At 52.0% G+C, this 20,843-nt stretch overlaps 1 protein-coding gene across 1 annotated transcript in view; it reads right to left on the bottom strand.

The window, feature by feature from the left end:
* The window catches only part of NTN1 (netrin 1), a 54,933-nt gene that overhangs the window by 27,138 nt on the left and 6,952 nt on the right, over positions 1-20,843 (bottom strand). Inside the window, exons 3-4 of the mRNA XM_009637794.2 lie at positions 9,032-9,181; positions 5,878-5,931 (exon numbers count right to left, since the gene is read on the bottom strand). Coding sequence (XP_009636089.2) covers positions 5,878-5,931; positions 9,032-9,181 — 204 coding nt within the window. The remainder of the gene's footprint in view (positions 1-5,877; positions 5,932-9,031; positions 9,182-20,843) is intronic.

Raw genomic sequence — 20,843 nt, 5'->3', positions numbered from 1 at the left:
GTGATGGCTGGCATGGTGGTGGGGGCTCCACACCACAACAGCACTGGGGGCTGCCCGGCCGCGCAAAGCGGAGGGGGAGCTCTTCCCCCGGGGAATGAATGTTTGCAAGTGAATGTTTTCTACTATTTCCTACAAAGTTTCTATTTTCCCGGACCGACGCCATAACCTTTGTGTGTGTTTTTTCCAAGTGAGACACAGAAGCAGGAACAGTCTTGAAAGGCTCAGACAGCTCATGGGATTGGGGGTGTGTGTGTGTGTGTTGAGATTTTTTTTGTTTTTCCTTGAGACTATTCCAGATTGTTCCAGAGCAGAGACCTGACTGCCCATCTCCCTTCTCCGAGCTGCTTCTGGAAAGTATTAATCATCCTCGCATACCACAGCATGCATCCACCTCTACGCTGGGTTGCCTGGATGCTCTGGGAAAGCTACAACCTGCAGCCAAGCTGCTCTGCATCTGTGCACATCCAAGGGAGCCCCAGGGATTGCTGAGGGTTGGGTTTTGTTTTTTTCTTTCCCTTTTCTGTGCTTACATCCAGCCTCTTCCTCACCAGCCAGGAACAAAAGGGCCCAGGCAACACCTTGAGCCCAAATGACTTTTGGGAAGTCCAGATCTGGTTTTGAAACTGCAGAGGCCGATTTCCAGGGGAAAACCATGCAAAGCTGCATCAATCCAATCACCTGGTTTTATTTAAGCCCACTAGCTGAAATCATCCACCTAAGATAATAATTTCCAAGCCAACCTGGACTCAATTCAGATAAGACAACAACCGACTGGCAGGTTTGTAAACCTTTCCCCCCACTGGTGGTTTTTTTTTTGCCCTTTCACCATGGCCCTTTCTGCATTTCTGAATGGGACCAGAAAAGGATGGGGTGGTAGCAAGAGCTTTCCTTGCCTGGCCACGAAAATGAGAAGCACCAGCTCCTCATCCTCCAATCTCCCAGCATGGGAGAGCATGAATGCATTTCATCTAAACAATTCGGGTTTGGATTGTTTCCCCAAATTGATTCGGACCTCTGACAGCTAAGCGGAGCCAGGAAGGACCCCCCACGCCCAAGCTGACATGGTTCTACCCCTTGTGCCAAGGCCAGCTTTGGCCCATGCTCTTTTCAAATTTACCCCTCATCGACTCAGAGTGGTGGTGATGCTAACTCGGCTCTTGGCGAGGAAGGCGCTTTCTGTCCTGTGTAGCCACGAGCAAAGGAAATAAAGCAGCAACTCTCCCAGAACTGGCTGCACCCAAAGGGTCCCACTGATTTCTTTCTCCAGTTCTATAACCCTTTTGTTCCGATATCATGGGAGCTTTGGCATGCAGACACGCTGATTTAAGGGTTTGCCAAGAAAACACCACAAATTTCAGCAGGGTGCTTCAGGGTGGTGGTGGGAGATGAGTGATGCCGAGACCCAGGACCACCCGATGCTCCCCACCAAGGGGAAGGAATGAAATATGGAGGGTTCAAGCTCCCTGGACAAAGCGGTGCTTAAAAATTCCAATAAAAATCACTGCAAGAAGAATTATGTTTGGAGGCCGGGCCCATCACATTGCTCAGCTTGGCTCAGCCTCCACTGGGCTTTCACAGGGAGGTGGTGCGAGCGGCTCCTGGTGAGATGGATTGGTCCCTGGTCACTCCTCCGGAGCAGGGAGACCTGGCCCTCCAGCGATGCGGGGATACAGGAGATGCTGTCGAGTCATTTCTCATGGCTCTCAGGCTGTCAGGACACCTGGCTCACTCCCAGCCTGGGGATAACCCTCTCCCAGCCCCCAGCGAGGGGTCCCTTTGCTGAAGGGAGGTCTCTAACCTGCTGAGATGCTTTATGCCAACCCAGTTGGGCTTGGGAAGATCCCTAAAACACCCTCCTCTCCAGGACAAGGATGCAGAGTTATGGGCTTGCTCCTTCCCTGACAGGGCCATTTGCTGCTCTGATTTGTGAGGTCTCAGGGCTGGAGGCTGTGTCCCTACCAGCAGCACCAGGGAGAGATGGTCCCTTTGTAGCAAGGCTGGAAGGTGTTTCAGACACCTACCCAAAGCCTTGGTCAAGGGTGAGGGGCACATCCTGACCAACACGCCTCTGACCACCCAGCCATCCCTATAGGCGCTCCCCTAGGATGGTGCACAAGTGGCAGGGAGGCCCCAGCTCCCCCACTGGCTGCACCCGGACCTGCTCTTCCCCAAAGTGTCCATGTTTGGTGCCTAAAATAAGCTGTACACCCCCTTGTCCAGCTCTAGGGTCCTATCGCTGCAGGCTCTTTGCTTTTGTCTTACCCGGTCCTGCTTGCTGGCCAGCTGAGAGATCATGGGGCAAATAGCCCAGCACCGTCCCCAGCTCATCTGGCACAGTGCCTGGCGCCGAGCTGGTGGCCATGACTCGCAGCCTGGGGCTGCTATGGGTCACGCTGCCACAGCACATCAGCTCAGGGCAGGCACTGAGGAGGGCTGTGGCCAATCGAGGTGGCATGCGAAATTTGGGATGGCCGAATGCAGTTGCCCCAGTTGGCATTTGCCCAGGACAGTGCAGGGAGTTCACGGAAAGGAGCTGTTTCCCTGGCTGTGTTGGTAGTCACGTGGAGCACACAGGTGGGAGATGTGTCCCCCGCCGAAACCACTCCCCACCCATGAATAGTGGGGACAGCAGGCTGGGGCTTCGGCAGCACCTTCCTTTCAGCCGGGATGTTGCTGATGGATGTGGATAAACTCTGCTTCCTCCAAGCCCTTGCTTGCATTCAACCCCTCTTGTGGTGGTCACGCTCTGGGAAGATGAGAGAGGACATGGGGACTGGCAGGGAAAAGGCTGTGAATAATAGGGAATATCCTCAGAAAGACCCTTACTGACCAATAAACAGCAGCAATAGGGCATTGAGGGATCCCTGTGGCCAGTTCAAACTGAGAGATGCTGCTCAAGTGTCACCAGCTCCAAGGCTGGTAGGCAGCTTAGCAGGGCAAACTGCATGCAAAGCTGACCTGAGGGATGCTTCCCACCACAACGATGGGGCAAAGCAATCATTTATTCACTCAGAAATATGCACCGTGCCCTGCAACCTGCTCTCAAGCAGGCGAGGGAACGGCATGAGCCAGGTCCTGCCTTTAGGAAAGGGCTGGGGCAGCTGCACAGGGTGGGACATGCCCTGGCCCCTGGCAGGAAGGAGCCCAAGGAGAGGACACTCCACCAAGGACCACAGACACCCAAGGGTGGCTTGGAAAAGCCACCATCTCCCCCAACACCCCTAATCACCCTCGGTGGGTCAGTAGAGCGTGCCAGGGCAGGTAGATGCAGGGATGTATGTCCCCATGGGAAGGCTCCCATCGAGCAAAGCGTCCCTGGCAGGGACAGATGGCCTGTCTGGTCCTGGGGCTGGAAAGAAGGGACAGGACTCCCCAGGCTCCTGGGTTCTCTGTTACACCAAGCTGCAGCACAAGGGTCTGGCTGGGAGGTGCCCAGTGTGAGTGCTGGGGCAGCAATGGTTCAAGGAGACCCGAGACGGTTTAACGTGATAGCGCCATGGACCAGAGCTCACCCCAGCAGGATCCAGGTAAATCCTTCAGATCCTGCTCTGCTGCCATCCACCTTCTGCTGCAGAGGGGACCGGCTGGGACTGAGCCTCTCCTGCAGTGCACCCTCAGCCGGGCAGTGGGCACGTTTTTCTGGAGGTCACGCTGATCCTTAAACTACTAGCTGATAACCTCTATCTGCCGATAAATCTTCCACTTATCAGCAGCACAGTCCCTGTGGATGGGAAAAACCCACCCTCAATTGAGCATCTAAAAGCCTCAGCTAGACCCTGAGGTTCCTTTATAGCAAGGGGTGAAACAGGGAGTCACAGACATAAATTTACTTCCCACCGAACAAGGTGGGTAGAGGAAAGCCTGCTCTACCCCATGCGTCCAGCAAGTTTAGCTGGCATGGCTGGGATGTGCCTACAACATTGCACCAAACTGTGGTGTTGGGCTAAAGGAAAGAGTTGTGGAGGCTGCAGGAACTGCCAGCTCTCACGATGCTCATGAGAAGACTTGGGGGGTGCCTGCGAGTCCCAGGGGCTGGGTCAAGGTGGGGACATCCCCACACTGAGTCTTCTTGCAGCCAGGACAAGATGGGAGGTTTAGCTTTGGGGAGGAGCTCTATGTGGCTGAAAAGAGATGGTGAGATGCACTGCGGTGTGTAATTAAACTCCTGAGGAGTTATGGAAGAGGATTTCTCCTGATGGAAGTGAGCAGCAGAGGGTGGTATGGTCAGGAAACAACGTTGTAAGGAAGGGAAGACCTGCCCCTGCTTGGCTTCGGGTTAGGTAGAACAATCTCTATTCTCAATACTTTGTGGTGATGGACTCACCAAACCTCACACCTCACATTGATGCCTAATTAAGGCACGAACCCGGGGCTGCAAGGCATTTCTGGCTCATGCCAGCCTAAGAGGAGATGTTGAAACACAGAGTGGCTGCTACTGTGTTCACAGGCAGCAGAACTTGTCCTTCAAATCAAGTCCTACAGAAAACGCTGGGCTTCACCTTCCTGTGACACCAGGGACCAAAGACCTTGTCCCTGTGCTCCCCAGGTTTCCCATCCCGGGAAGAGCTCCTGAGCATACAGCAACACCTTCAGCCAGTGTGAAAAGCCCTGCCATGGGGCCAGCCTTGGCTCAGAGTTCAATTCAAGGTGACGCCCATCACTTTTAGTACAAACCCCTTAATTTATGAACCCTCCTACACTGGTGAGGCAAAAGCAAACAGCCTTTACACCCCATGTCCTTCACAGCCGCGGCGCTGTTCAAATAGCCTGGGAATCTGCAGGCAGTGGGACGGAATAAGTCACCATTTCCCGGGGCCCTCTGGCTCCTATCATCATCCCCTGCTCGGACACCAAGGGAGCTGGGGACAGGACAGTCCCTTGGTGACAAGGCGGGGCAGGTGTCAATCCCTCGGGGGCGGGGGGTTGGTGGGGTGTGGGTGCAGTTGAGGTGGTGGAGATGGGGCATACGAAGAGAGGTGTTGTATTGCAGCGCACGGGTTGCGTTTGGCGCAAGGGCAAGGGGAAGGGAAAGGGAGGACACACGCAGCGGTGTGCCAAAGCTTCCCAGGATGGTCCTGTCTATCATAGCTTGCATAAATACAGTGACCCAAGTCCATCAGGGCCGCACTGCTGTTCCCCGGCTGCTGCCGCTGCTGCAGGACCTGCTGCTGCAGGACCTCTGGCTCCGAGCAAAGATACTTCCCCTGGCTGCTGCAGTCACCGGCCCTGAGACACCTCTGAGCACAAGCGTCCCCAACAACGCCAGTAACCACAGCCGTGTCCCACCCCGAGGCTGGGGTGTGAGACGCACCGCTGTTAGCATGCACAGGTCACATCAGCACCTAGGATTGCTCAGCACCAGAAACACGCGGATCCAGGCAACAAAAAAAAAAAAAGGAAATGCTCATATGCAGCAGTAAACAATGCTTAGATTTTTTGTTGTCTTTTGGGAGATTTTTGGTTCTCTAGGCATCCTCCACCAGAAAAACTCAGCTGGACTGGTCTCTTACCCTCAGGGCTCTCCTACTCCAGTAGGTAACCACTCAACTTTAATAATCAACCAGTCTTGAGTCCTTACTGCTTTTCCATCAAGCATTGGCCCCACTCTGGGTAACCCTGTGTCCTTACAGATTTAGCCACCTCTGGGAAAATCTTCCTGTGTCTTGCCTACACTCTCGCGAGCTCCTAGAAACACCCATCTCTTGGGATGCTGCATACTTTTTTCGAACACTCGGACATTTGGGGCATAAAAGGAAACCACTTGTCCCCATACAAACAACAGAATTTATGTATTTGTTTACTGCAGTTTCATGTCAGGCAAACGATTGTTCAGAAGGCATTTACCACCCAGATGCTTTAAAAGAAGGAACAACGTACCTGCAGGCTCCTCCGTGCTGCTGGCGGCAGTGGTGGGGGGCGCGGCAGGGATCTCTGCAGGACAGCGAGATGCAGGCAGGGGAGGAGAGGAGATAAAAGAAGGAGGCGTTATTCCAGATCCCCAACAGCCCGGCCCTTTGCCCTTCCCAAGGATGTCTACCAGCAAGGGGCATTTCCCAGCCATGTCCTCCAGCAAGGAGCCTTGCAAGAGCCCCAGGAACCAGCACACCAGGTCCAGACCCTCTGGGGAACAGGGCCTCCCCAAGAGGGTGTGGGAAAGGGTCTTTTAAAACCAAAACATTTGGCTCATGGCTAAAAATAAAAGAAGATACAGCCAGCCAGGTAACTCAAATGGTGTCCCAGCCAGCAACTGGTGCCCAGACACAGCCCGTCTCAATTGCTAGGTCCTGGTTTGTCCCCCCGGGTGCGGGATGCTCTTGCAGGTGCTTGGAGGGTGCGTGAGCCCAGCCCCAGCGGGCAATGGGAGCATTGCTGCCTCGCCCTCCCCATGCTCTTCCCATCCCTGTCTGAGGCAGTGCGACCACTCCTCTCCTGTGAGATAGGATGCCAGTAAAGGATTGCATCCATCTGCTGGGGTGCAAGTGTTATCTCACACATTTAAAGGAAACACAAACATATCTGGTGCCAACGCAATGGTCCCTGGTTTTGATTTGGGGCTGGCTTTGCAAAGCTCAAGCCAGATAGTGTTCTGGATCTTCATGCCCAAGTCTGACCATGTTTATTGATGTTAGAAAGGACGGACTGCAGGTGGAGTACATTACATGGTCCCAGCTTTGGCAAGACCATCGCTTTTCCCCACTGCACATACGCAGCTCTTACGACTGACGTCTTTTGTGCATTTAGGGCACAGTGCTGCAATTTCTGTGCATCCTGGGAAATTTGGCAGGGGAACACCCTAACCAGGCCATTTTGAATGTGGAATTTAGGCACTGGCCGGGGTTTGGCATCTGCCTCCTGCTGCTTTTGCTCTCCGGAACCTGGCCAGCCACGGAGGCAGGGTTTGTTTGGGTCTGTCTGCATTGCAGTGACAACAGGGGTGCAGCCCAATTAGCATTAGATCACTTTTTGAGTCGTTCACCCTCATGCAATTAGAGACAGGCACAAGCCCATGCAAAACACATGGTGCCTAATCAGGCAGTACATGAACAGCCAGCACAGCCCTCCCAAAAGCGGTGGCTGGATGGGTGCTCGTGCCTGCCTGTGTGGGCTGCTCTGCAGACAGACCCCCCTGGTGTCTTGTTTGCTCCGCATGAGCTGATTTTTGCATGGCTATAAGCCTTGGGACTTAAGCGGTGGTAAATCAGAGAGTAACTGTGCTCCTGAGGGTGATGTGGACGGAGCCTTGTTAGGTGCAGCCTACCAGCGCCAGAGGGAAGAGCAGCGCAGGGAGGGATGGCGAGCAAGTGCCCTCCACTACACATGCATGAAATATGTGTGAAGCACATCCCCCTCATGTAGGATATGCTGACAGACATTTTTCAAGGATGAAAATGTGCCGGTTTGGGGGGTTTTTTTAAGATGAGAGAATTGTGTGTTGCTCATATCCTCATTTTAATTGCTTTAGCATTGTACATGCAGATCAAACTCCCAACAACTGCACAGCAGCTTGGTAGCCAGAAGAGAGCATTGCTTGAAAAATGTTTCCACCAAAATTTTTGGCCCCTTGGAGAGAATGTTTTGCAGTGAAACACAAGTAAAGGGCTGTCATGAGTGCCAGGACAGTGGCTGAGTTGCAGGGCTGGGGCCGGGCAGCCCTGTCAGGCTCACGCCAGCGGGCAGCCTTGAGCACCCTGGTTCGGGAGCTGGCGTGAGCACAGCCCGGCTCCAAACGCCTGGTTAGATCGTGTTGAAATTCTGTGTCTGTCTTTATTTAGTGCAATGAATCCCAAGGGAGGTGATGCAAGGAACAATTTACTCTCCGATTTACCATGGCCCTGGGGAATGATTAATGATAAACCTTTGCGCATACTTGCTGCAAAGCATACCGGAGCCATGACTGTAGCATCTTGGGGAAACAAGCATCTGGTTTGAGCTCTTGCCGTCCCATTGCGACACGGGGAAGCATGAACCTCAAGTGACGAGAAACCACCCTGGAATGTATCCCATAATTTGGCAACAGCCATCCTGAGAGGCAGATGCTGCCAGGGGACAGTGTGGGAACAGACTGTGGGCTCCCAACAAAGACTTGATTCTTTCAACCTTCACTTTTCTTTTCCCATTGGGCCTTTTTTCCCCCTTTTAGCAGCAGGGAGTCAACCTCGAGGGGAGCAGCCCCTCCTTCCCAGCCCATCCCAGGCACTGTCATTTCGATGCTGCCTTTTGTTAGGGCAGGGGAAGATGTCTCTCACAAGGTGCATCAGCCGCTGCATGATCCAACAACAGCAAAACCAACAGGCAGCAGAGAGGAGCACTGGGCTAAAGCACGCCTGGCCCAAGCAGTGAGTGCTCGGCAGGGACTTGAGCGGGGATGCGGGTGTTTGCAGAATGAATGCTGCAACGCAGAGGCTTTGGGAGCTGTACCTGGTGCTTGCTGCTGTTGTTTTAAGACCGGAGAATGAGAGCAGCCTTGGGAAGGCAAACTAAAAAGCAAACCCAAGGAAGCAAACTGTAGAACAGCCCGTGTTTCTGGGTGGGTTGTGTGAGTGTAAGATCCCCTTTAGCAATCCTGGTGCTATCAGTTCCGTTACTGTGATGGCAGCTCCATCAAACCAGCAGCTCCTCTGATTTGAGCACTGTGCCAGTGCAGCACAGCCTGATTTTGGAGGGAAAAACCTGTTTGTAGCACTCTGCCTTAGCATCCAGACCTGATGCAGTACCCTGAAGCAAATGTGCTCTGGGGGCACCTTTGCTCTGTGAAATCAAATTACAGGCAAATCGGGCTGTAGATGCACTAACACAACCCACCCAACAAGGCAGCTGAGCTACTTGGTAGCTAGGGGTGAATTTTGGACTATGTGCCCCCACTGTGGGCAGTGTTGCTGGCGGGGGTAGCCGGGCAGCTCCGTACCCCAAGCGCTGCCCATTGGCATGTTTGCAGTGGTATTAGCATCTGCCTGGCCTGGGCAGTGGCTCCTGCGGGTTGATAAAGGTTAATATCTCTAATCTACAGACATTGAAAGAGAGATCCACCTACTTATGCAGGGGGCAATGGGAGACCGGCTTTGCTGGTAGCCTTTGGCGCATCGATTGCATGTGATGCCGGTGACACCGTCTTTACAGGGACATTGGCCCGTGGTTTGGTTACAGGTTTGGCCGGCAGCGCCCACGGGATGGCAATCGCACTCTGTGGGGGGAACACACAAGAAGAGAGTCAGGGGGAGAGGAGAGTCGGTGCAGGCAGAGTTGTGGCATTGGCAGGGAGCGGGGTAAGCGCGGTGGGATGCTGGCAGCTCTTGCCGTGTGGCTTCACCTTCTCCGCAGCTGACGCTGGACCTTCGGCAAGTGTCCCAGCCAGCCAGCGACCGCACTGACCTGAAACAGAGGTGGCATTTGGCAGAGAGGGGTGTGTGGCAGTCACTTGGGTGCAGAGGGGATGGCACCAGAGAGGGGATGGCTCAGCCACAGCCAGTCCCACTGTGGAGACGGAACTGCAGCCAGGACATCTTGCCCAGGGCAATGAGCGCTCTGCAGATCCAGGGAGGCAGTGTGGGGTGTCCCTGCTCAAGGATACCCACCCACAGACATTGCAACTGCCTCATCCCATGGGTGCTGTGATCAAGAGTTTGCTGGGCTTGAAGAGGAGGGGAGCAGGCAAGGCAGCACTGCTGGAGGGCTCTGAGAGCCACAGTGCCCCCTGCCCCCACCCCAGCCAGCTTCAAACTCCCCTGGGCTCCCTGGAGCAGTGGCAGGGCTGAGCATTTCATCACCCCTTCAGCACACGAGGTCTCAGGCAGGAAGCAACTGCTTTCAGAGATGGGAATTCATTTCATGTGCGCTACAAAAAAAAAAAAAAAAAAAAAAGCCACCCTCCTTTCAGTGCTTTTGCTCAAGTCCTTCCCCGCCGAGCAGCATCCCTGGCAGCTGGCACTATGGGCGCAGGAAGGAAATGCCCGGGCGGGATGCAGGCAGGCTGGAGGACCTGCTGTTCCCGGCCAGATGGATGGAGGTTTGACGGCAGAGCTGGGCAGATGTGAAGGGTTTGGCAGGGGATGTAAATACTGCACTTGAAATCATTCACCATCTCATTTCCCACAGTGGGACTTACCGGTGCAGCTGTTTGTTAAAAAAAAAAAAAAAGCCAAAAAAAAAAAGCCAGGGAAAAAAAAAGCATCGGGGCTTGTTATCATCACTGCTCCAAAAGGATTATGGCCTCGCACATTTGTTAACAGCCCTGATTTCTAAGAGCTGTAAGCACCATGCCAGACTGCGGTCTGCCCCTGCTGAGCGGTGGCAGGGAAAGGCAGGAAAGCTTTCCTTTTCTTGCCCAGCATCCTCGGGAAGGAGCCAGCCAAAGCCTTCCTGGGGCAGCACTGATCCTGCGCTTCTCCTGCCCTGCAGGGGAGCTGCCCACCAGAAGGAGGGTTTGGGGGAAAACCTGCCCCTCTGCCCAAAACCTGGAGGGGGCTGCTCTGTGGGTCAGGACTCCAGCAGCTGGGCTTGGCCCCCAAGTCCCCCCAACTGAGCATATCACTCCCATGAGGGTTTGTGCTGGACCCCACAATGCTGCTTGGTTTGTCTTGCACCCTCCTGGCTCTGAGACACCCTAAATCTGCCTCATTTGGGAATGGCAGATCACATCCCATGTTGGGTGTCAAAGTTTTGGTGTTTGGCTGGAGCTTCCCTCCAACCCGTCCCAGCACCTCCTGTTCCTGCTCCCTGCACCAGTAGTCCCCAGTTTGACCTTTGCTGGGCAGCAGGTCCCTGCACTGGGATGTCCCCATCCGTCCCCACACAGCCCACCCCAGAGCAAGAGCAAACTGCCGCCATCCCCTGGCTCTGTCAAGTGCAGGACAGGAAGACCCTTGCCAAAACCTGATGATTTCTCACATGGGAGGGGAAAAAAACCAAACCAAAACATTTTCTTCTTTTGTCCTCCTTCCCTAACACCTCTGATTTGGGATTTTTGATTAAAAATCCTACTCTCCCCCCCTGCCTTGAGCTGCCTCTGGGAGCCAGCCACTTGCAAGCCTGCCTGTAGAGGAAAACTTGCTTTTCTATCAAACCCAGTTTAGAAAAGTTTTAACATTAAATCAGTGCAGCTGGTGATGAGCACAGAGAGCGGGGCAACGTTCAGGTGGGAAAACCTGCATGCTGCAGCCCCAGGGGATGGCTTCAGTATTGCTGGGGGAGGGGAAATAAAAATACATTGAGCAAGAGCCTGAAGAAGGAACAGGACAGAAAAGAGTTAAAGAAGAGCAGAGAGGCAGGAGTTAATACAAAAATAAGCAAATCAGGGAAGGGTTACACAAGAAGAGGCAAAGGGCAGGAGAATGGGGAGGAACATGCCTCATGTTTCAGGCGTCCCCTCTGGGGCTGCGTGTGCTGGTTTCAGGCATCGCCTGCAAACCCCCATCCTGTGAGTAATCCTCCCCCATGTGAGCGGATTGCACTGATTTCAGCGGGGGGGGGGGGGGAGATGAAGAAAAGGAAAAAAAAAAGTCTTCATGATGAGTAAGATTTACAGAATCAGGCTCTTGGAGGACGGGCTGCAGAGCACAGAGCGCTCTTTTGGACACCACATAAATAAATAGCGATGCTGCTGCTTCCTTCCCTCATGAGGTAATGCCTCGGCACAGCTTGTCCAAAGCTGCCGTGGTTATTTTTACAGCCGTATCTGTCTGAGGTTGCCTACTCGCTCCCCAAGCCGGGCTCCTGTGAGGGCTCCGCAGTATGGCTGCTAGCCCCGACCCCGTGGGCACGCGGGATGTGCCCGAGGCTACAGAGCAGACAAGTGGCGGAGGAGCTGGGAATCGCCAGCCCTTGGTCCGGGACCTCACCAGGAGAATGGCAGATTGCTGATAGCTCCCTCGGACACGTCCTGGGGTAAATCCCCTCTGGGGTAGGGATCTGCTTTCTGCCACTGGTCCCCAACTCTTTGTTGCAGCACAGGACCCTATGAGCCCTGGGGCAGCAGCGCTGCGGCTCCTTCAATGCCTGACCCCATTTTGACTTTTTGATCTTCCAGAAAACTCTCCGAATCAGCAGCAACTCAACTCTCCTGGCGCGGGAAGGCAGGAGGTGGCCTAAGCTGTGTCTGCAGATGTACATTTGCCGTCCCTGTCCGGGAGGAACTGAACCAGTGCCAGCAATTAGGAGCAATTAAAGGCAATTTGCAGTTCCCTGGCCAGTGCAAACACTTGCAGCCAGCAATTACAGGCTCTTCTCCTTCCCCAGCCATGGAGCAGTTGGGCTGCTGGTGGTTAATGCTGATCTTTTCCAGTACAGTTCAAATTCCTTTGGGCTGTAACCCCAAATTGAGGAAAGATTGCACTGGAATCACAAAGGGGGTGTGATGGGTGCAAACACCCCTCTGGCATCCTCGCTGCCTTTCTGACAGGCACCTTTTGATTCACAAACCATGTTTTCATGCCCGGACTTCCCTGGGTGCAAGTGTTGGCCCATCTGCCACCACGATGCATAATATCAGCAGTCTGCTGCACGGAGCAGAGCAGAGACCGTGAGGCTGAGAGAACCTCACTGATCAGGGGAAGAGGGGGCCTGGGCCATGATAATGGAGATAATAAGAGGGATAAGAGCTGATGTATCCTCTGTATCCTCATGCCTCGCTTAAAAGAATCACTCCATAGAGGAGGATGCAATGGTGCGGAGAGTGAGCTGGGAGCAAACAGGAATGATGCTGGTGCAAGGAAACAGCGCGTCCTGAAGTCTGTTGGTTCACAGAGTATCAGGGAAAATAACTGTCATGATTTAGGTCTTTCAGAAAGCCTTTAAGAAAAATCTTCAGGGAATGTCTGTGGCAGAGATGACCAGGAATTACCAGTGAAAAATGAAGTTATTTTGTGCTTAAAAATCTGGCTGTGGAGGAGAAAACAAGGAGCGGGAATGGAGGCGAGGTTTGAATGGGGAATGAGGGTAGCGATGGGGGTGCCTCTGCCCACAAAAGCTGATTTTTCCTATAGAATAACCATGACCTGGAAAGCAGGGAGCTAACAGCTTTTATAGGTTACCACCTTCGGCTTGGCTAGTCCAGAGGTGAGGAGACCGTGTAGGTCTTCTGCGAGACCCACTGACACCGGCCAAATGGGTGAAGGGGTGGCAGGCAAAACTCAGGGTGCAGAAGGAGGCAGAATTGGGAGGAGGGAACAGGATGGCTCATATATGCTGAAGGGTCCCAATTAACTACAGCCACTCCAGGAGAAGATCGAGGAGTCAATGAAACATCTGGCTGATTGCAACAGAGCTCAGAAGAGCCACAAGATAGTAGGTTGTATTATGAAAGGGGTAGAGAGTAACACTGAATATAACATCATGCCACTATAGAAATCAATAGCACGTCCTCAGCTGGGAAACCGGAGTGAAAGGCATGGAAAGGCACCCATCTGAGGGCGATGGAAAAGATGAGAAATGCTTTGCCAAGAGACGATGGAGGGATGCCAAGCAATGCGCAGCGCCGAGAAGGTCAGACAGGTGCTCCTCTTCACTGGTCCTTAAAATACAGGAACAAAGGGACATTCAATGCATTTAAAAGGCAACCTTTTTCAGCGATAAAAGGAAATGCTTCTTTGCACTGCACGTAATTAACTCGTAGAACTCATGCTACGAGACACTATGGCAAAGGCCCAACAGGATTAGATAGGCCTATGAATGAGAACATCTGTAGTTACATTAGCTGGGATTAATATATATACGGATATAAGCACTCCAAGCCAGCTACTAACTGCAGGTCAGAAGAAATTTCCCCTGGGGGCGTGCTATTGCAGAACTGTCTGTCGTAGACTTTTATATCTCTGTCTGGAGCTTCCAACCCAAGACACTATTATATGCACCAATCTGCTGAGGGACACCATCATCCGCCCAGCAACGGTGCGTTTCTGTGCTTCAGCTGAGATTTGACTCGTTTAAGATTTAAAAAAATGCCCAAAAGCAAATCTTAGGACCGTGCGTGAAAGGATGCAAAACGCCCTGGAAAAGTGGTTGGACTTGCTGGGATGTCTCCGGCCCACCGGAGGTTGACAAATTGCATGACAAAAATGCAAATATTTTTCCACCCCTGAATTTTGGTCGGAGGTATTCCCAGCCGCTAATCTTTCCCCCACACATGTGTGTTGAAAGGTAAACAGAGGGATAAATTGCCAGGCTTAGCTCTCGTCAAGTGTGACCTTTTTTTGAGGAGGTACCTGAAAGGACCTGCATTTTTTGAGAATTAGCATCTTCCTGTTTTGGGGGAAGCTGTTTCCTTGGGAGGTTTTCCGAATGATGAAAAAGCCAATTGACTGAACAACAGAAAAAGCCTGGATCTCACAGGGTGTCCAGGTTTCCTCTTGTCACACTGTTTCTGCAATGATAACACACGTCACAGGGCTCCCAGGTTTAAAAGCCTGAAGCATGAGCGCTTTACCTTACATTGTGCACCAACCAGTAAACCAGCAATGCATTAAGCTGGAAAAAAACCTGCCTTAATTTGCAATAGTCATTGATGAAGGTGCCTGTATGGAGAAAGAACCTTCTTCAGGAAATCACGCTCGGTTTTAAGTATGAATTTAAGTCCCATGTAGTTGATGTGCCCTAGGTACACATTTATATTTAACCATGCTTTTAAATCCTTTTCCAGAATCATAGTCAAAACTGCCTCCCTTTGGTTGCTCTCCTTCTTTCCTCCAAGGACTCCAACTGGAGTAAAAAATGTGGCTACAGCAGCTTTCTGTCGGAAAAAAAATGCACCAAAACCAAGCTTCTTGTGTGGACACTTTGATTCCAACAGTATTTTAAACAGCAGAAGGTCAAAACAACTGACCTTAAATCTGCTTGTTGCTTCGGTAGCGCAGCCCATGTCATCCTGATGCAGCAATCATATTTCGCTCAGTCTTGTGTTTTAGCATGTAGAGGAGCTTTTTTCTAGTTGTAGAGTTATTTTTTGCCTGCTCCACCATCTTTAGAAACTCAGGTACTTTAAATCCTGGTGCCAGTGAACCCATCTGCCCGGGGAACACAAGGTGTGAGAAAGTCCTGCTGCCCCCCCCAGTGCTGTGATCCATCTCGAAGGTGACCCCAGCCTTGAAGCCGTCCCAAAGACCTGAACTGGGCAGGCTTTTTTTTTTAGCTTTAGCTCCTGTGTTTGGAGAAACAATCCCAAACAAGCTGTGTGCTTTCCTTTGGAGACTTACCCTGGTTATTTGTCCATGGAAGAGGAGAGGAATGATCTGATATCTGTGCACCTGAGCCACGCAGAGAGGTTTATGCTGGCTCTGGGATGGGCAGAGCATCTCTGCCATGGGCAGGACGTCCCGCAAACCCCACAGATTTTTGTCATTGGGAAGAGAAACTGTGGTATTAAATGTGTACCCACCCTGTCTGGCCCCAGCTAGGTTGCTAACCGGAAGCAGAGGTTGAAACATCTCTTCATTAACTCTGGCTACTAATAATGGCTTTAAATATTAACCGTTAACTGCTTTGCAATGAGATTGTCAGCTTGCCTGCGATACTGTGAACTGGATTTAGTTCTCCAAAGGATCGTGTTCGCGTACAATGTCCCTCAGCACATTCTCTTGGAGATTTAAAGGTTTCTTGCCAGCAGAAAATGAATTCCCCCTTTTATTAGGCAAAGCCAAATAATTTCTTGGTGTTTCACAGTGTCCCTCCTCCTGTGCCGCTTCTCAGGGCTCTCCCATTTCTTCCTCCTGAACTGGCACTTGGGGAAGCCAAGGGCTTTGGCGCCCTGCAGTTTGGGCCAAATTTCACTGATTAGACCTTGTCTTTGTCTTCTCCATAACAAGTAACAGACAGGGCCTACAATGCCTCCACTGAGCAGGAGTTGCCACTAATCCGGAGCGGGCTTTGAACCACAGCAATAAATCCACTTTTTGGGCAGGCGCACTATGGGCAGGCATTAGGGATACAGACATGAAGACAATTATGGCAGCACTTTCCAAAATGCTTGAAAATCCTCTTGTTAAAAAATTGTTAAAAATTCCCCTGTCGTTTCAGAGCTCCGCATTTTGGGCGATTGCAATGGAGCCAGAGAAGCCACCAGGGCGTGTGGTGGGGATGCTGAGACACCCAGGGATGAAGCACTGGGGCTTCCTTCTCTCTGCTTTGCTGGCAGGACTCGAGTTTTGTCACAGAGGACATCAATCCTTTCATTTTTTCCCTTGAAAAATATCAAGTCTGGTCAAAGACCCCCAGGGGCAGCTTGGGCCGGGCTGAGAGCAACTTAGTGGGGCACAGTCCCTGGGCAGGCTATCCTCATGGCTCTAAAGCAAAATAAGGCTTAACCTGCTCTTGTGGGAGATGTTGCATGAGAAAGAGTGGGTTGGAAAATACTTTTATTGAGAAAAAAAAAAAGGGCAAAAATTTTCTCCTCCTGACGTGTTTTTAGCCTGGCTCCTGAGGAAATCTGGTTCCTACAAGTATTCTCCCACTAATAATATTTCAATCAAGTCTGGCAGCAGAGCAAAAGTCACAGAGATAATGAGGTTGCCACAAGCCTCACGAAATGGGTGGATGAGACAGAAACCTCAGAAAAAGCTCAGCATAGAGGGATCCCTTCGGTGGGCACAGCCCTTATCAGACACTAAAGCATCCACAGCAGGGAGAGACCCCCCCTCACCCCCCAAGTGCCCACGAAGAATTGAGTGCTCCTGGGCCACAAATGCTGACCACTGGTTTGCGATGCCCCGAGAAGCATACATGTAACTGGGAAATATCTCGTTGAGAAAAAAGCCTTTTCATTTTAGTATGCTTAAAATCAGAATGGGGCATACGGGTGAGCGGGACTGAACTTTGTTTTAATGGTCAGGACCTGAGACCTGGAGGACTTTTCACTCTTAAGAACTGATCTGAAGCAGGAAAGTATCTCAATAGTTTGAAAATACTCATGAGGAAGACAAATTTTTCCTTTCCTTTCCTCTGTCTCGGAGATACACAAAGGTCTGGCTACGCAAATGAGTCCAGCAACTTTTGTTCTTAGGCTGAGACTTGTGATGGAGAACCAGGGGTTAGTCTACTTTTTTCTTAATAGGGTGCAAATTCCCCTCTATTGTGTCGCACCCAGCCACTTCTGAAAAACCACACTCCAAGACCGCCCTTCAGGATTGCTTATGGATGTATTTCTGCTGAAAAACCAAACCCAAACAGTTTTGAATGTGGTCAGCCCCAAATTTAGGCAGTAAAACTCCTCTCAGGCACCATCACTGCAAGGATGGGATTTTTCGGAAATGCAGTGCTTCTGTCAGGGAATGAACACTGTCTAAATTTTCCTAATCCACTGGATCAGCCAAATGTCTAATGTGGATTTGGGACTCAGCCATGAGCTCTACCTCCCTTCTGAAGGTGCTGGGGGAAAGGTTTCCAGGCTGCAACGGAGAGCTTGAGGTCCTTCAGAGGGGCTCTGCCTGAGCCTCCTCCATCCCACGCCTTTGCTCCCCGGCCTTAGCAGAGTATCTCAGCCTGACCTCTGCAAGCCCCACACAGCGCTGGCAGTTTCTGCCACGGCTTTTACCCTTTCTGGGGGCTCTTTGTGTGCTTTTTCAGCTCATCCTTTCGTGGGGCTGTTCCTCCTGTGCTAAAAGTGATGAAGGTCTCCTATTGCAGCAGAGATGCATCTCTAAACCAGCTCACCCCATGTTGTCCTTCTCCCAGGAGATGGTGCTTTGGGTCCTGAGTTTTGGGGGTTTTTTGCACTCATTTGGGTGGAAGAAGCAGCTGGTGGGTGCTTTTGTGGGACACCATCAACATGGCGCATGGGGCATTGCCGGGGCCCTGGGTGCGTCTCCCACAGGAGTGGGTGCTCTCGCCTGGGCTGGGGACGCCGAGCAGACACAGAGCTGCTCTCCGGGATTCGGGCTGCAGGTCAGGCCCCCGCCTGGCGAGATGCTTGTTCACATCCCGATGGCTTCCCAGCCCATTTGGGTATGTCAGAAGCACCTTCCACACCTCCTCTTCCCTAAACTGTGTCTGTTTCGAGTTTGCCTTTAAATGTAAGTTAGTCCCTACCGATTCAGCAAAGTCCAAAAGACGCTCCTTAGAGAGGGAAGCTTTGCTGAAAAGGGGTCTGGAAGTGTCGACGTGGCTTTTTGGAGGAGAACGGAGGGTCCAGGCTAAGAAGCAACCTCCCTGCCTCAGCGCTGCTGTGGGGCTGGGGTGCACAGCATCTGCCCAGCCTGGTGGTGGACTCCAGGCTTGCAGGGGAGTCGAATCGTGCAGCAAAATGCGCCTGGGTGGGAGCAATATATGAAATCACTGACTTCCCTGGAGCTTGAAGACAGCTGCAACTTAAGGAAATTTTTGGCATGGAGGTGATTTTGCTCTGATCTTATCACCAGGCACAAACAAACCTCACTCTCTTCTTTTTTCCTCTCTTTTTAAAAAACTTTCTTTTTTTTTTTTTTTTTTTTTTTTTTTTTTGTTAATGACCTTCTAAGCCAACGTCTGGAGACTGTAGCAGACCAGAGACCCCCAGCATGTGCACATCATCTGGAATGTGGATGGCAGAGCCTCCTTGCCCATGGTGATGCCCCTTGGTGCTCTGCCAGCCCCTGGAGGGGGGGTTCTCCTACGAGTCCCCTGTGCTCGCTCTGAGCATCCAGGTTTCAATCCCAACCCGCCTAAACTATATTCCACTGAAAGCAAGTGTCTGTTCAAATGCTGCTGTATGCTGGGAGGTGGCCCTGGTCATAAGCCAGGGAGAGGAGAAAGTCACCAATGAATTTCTGGGAAGACCAGAAAGCAGGATTTTATCCTCATCCCAGTTAATATTTGCACCAAAATGGAGAACTAAAACCAATACTGGAGCACTTTCAGGGGGGGATATGGAGAGAAGCGAGAAGTACAACTGCTTCAGATCACCAGTGGCTACAAACGTGAAACTGGAACATGACATTTCTGGTCCCTAAATGTGTGCCCCAGTGCGTGGCAGCATCCCTATGTGCTATGTGGAGGTGGTGGAGCCACCCTGGGCAGGTGATAGGGCTGTGCACTGCTCCGACGTTTGGTTTGTTCCTCGCTGGTGGCTCCCGTAGATCAGAGTTAATCAGAAAGTCCTTGGAACTGGAAGGCACAGCAGGAAGGGGGAGCAGGATGGAGGCTGGCACATGGAGCCCCATCTGGCTTGAAACAATTAGAAAGTGTCTCAGCTGCTGGGTTTGCCACAGGAATATTCCACCGCTGCGACACAGCAAACTCTTCCCGCTCTGGCTCGCACAGAAGTGGATGCTTAATTCAATGTAGCTGCTTACATGTCATTAAAATCATGGATGTTTGAAAGCTGGCATGGCCAGGTAGACGTGTTGTGTTGAGCTCAAGTCTTCATTAAAAAAAAACCAACCCACTCCTTTTCCACGTTTTCACACTGCAAACTCAAAACAGTTTAAGAGTTTCTGTAATACTCATGTCCCTTCTTTCTTTGGGACCCTACCAGCCCAAGCAGGTGAATGGCATGGCTCTGCCCTGGGCCATGGAGCTGCCATAGAAGCGTTGGCACTTGGTGGCAGTGGCATGCAAGCCTCCTGCCCTGCCCTGGGCCACTTCCACTCAGCGACCTGCGTGCATGGGATGTCTTAAAGCTGCATTTCTCTAAACTTTGTCCAACTGTTTTTTGTGTGCCTGGGGGTTGCTGATGACAAGTTTTAGATGTGGAAACCATAAATCAGTGTTCAGCACTTAGAATAATATCAATACAAAGAATTATGAATTATGGGGCCTTGGGGAAGCAGGAGATGGAGGCATAGCCACTAACAAATGCAGTATGGAAATACAGCTAGAAATGGTTCTCGCAGCAGTGGAAGAACATGCCCTATGGAGAACATAAAGTCTGTGCTTGGCAGATCGATGCCTTGAAAGTTTGGACTTTCTCCAGCAATGTGATTTCTCAGAGGTGACCAAGCCTTGATACAAGAACTCGATCCAAGCCCTGCCAGTGCTAGGAGTTGGCTCATCTGTCATCCAAACAGTAGCTCCAGCTGGTCTTCAAAGAGGAAGAAAAGGAGAAAAGGACAGGAAGGAAACCTGATAATTAAAGACAACTCCCTGGGGGGAATTCATAGAAAGTATTGCCTTGGACTTTGCCTTGTGAAACCATAAATGAGCTGGACTAGAGATAGGCATTGATGTGAGGTTGCTCTGGGGCGAGAAGCAGCTCGCTCAGGATGCACAGACACCAGGGGTAGATCACCTGCACTGATGCGGTCCCTGCGGTGATGGGAGTGAGCCTGTGGGACCCACCCAGCTTGGGTACTCACTATGGACAAGGAAAGGCTGGAGACAGGAGCCCTGCAGGGAGCCACTGCTGGTGCCCCGGAGAACCTTGGTTCAGGGGTTTCAGCCAGGCCATCCCAATGTCTTTGAGGGGTGATAGCTGTGAGCTTGCCTCACCCCATTAGCTCTGGACTGCGAACCATGGCGGGGGGGACATCTCCGAGGATGGAGGGCTGCTGACCACAACTGAAACCCGCAGAGATGCACCATGGACAGGCTGATCCTCCCATCCGACACTGGGACATGGCCCCAGGAGCCACCAACAGTGGGACACCAGTACGCTGTTAGTAGCAAGCCTGTCCTCAGCCTCTGCGGCCTGATGTGGGTTTTACCCTGGCTGCCTCCTGCACCCCAACTTCTCGGTGGGGCTCTAGGCAGGAGGAAGAGGCTTCATCTCCCCTGGCTTCAGCCTCGTGGAAATGAGCTCTCTGCTCTAAGCTGGTCACGCAGCTCCCTCTATAGTCAGTGGAGAGAGTTGGGGGATGGGTCCCACTGTCCCTGTCACCAGGGCTCTGCTCGCCTCTCCAGGCAGCACAAGGAGCCAAAGGGGTTCAGCTGCAGTAGACTACCTCCCT

The sequence above is a fragment of the Egretta garzetta genome, unplaced genomic scaffold (genome assembly GCF_000687185.1).
Source record: "Egretta garzetta isolate BGI_Z169 unplaced genomic scaffold, ASM68718v1 scaffold34, whole genome shotgun sequence".
Taxonomy (NCBI): Eukaryota; Metazoa; Chordata; class Aves; order Pelecaniformes; family Ardeidae; genus Egretta; species Egretta garzetta.
This window is presented reverse-complemented; position numbering and strand designations above follow the sequence as displayed.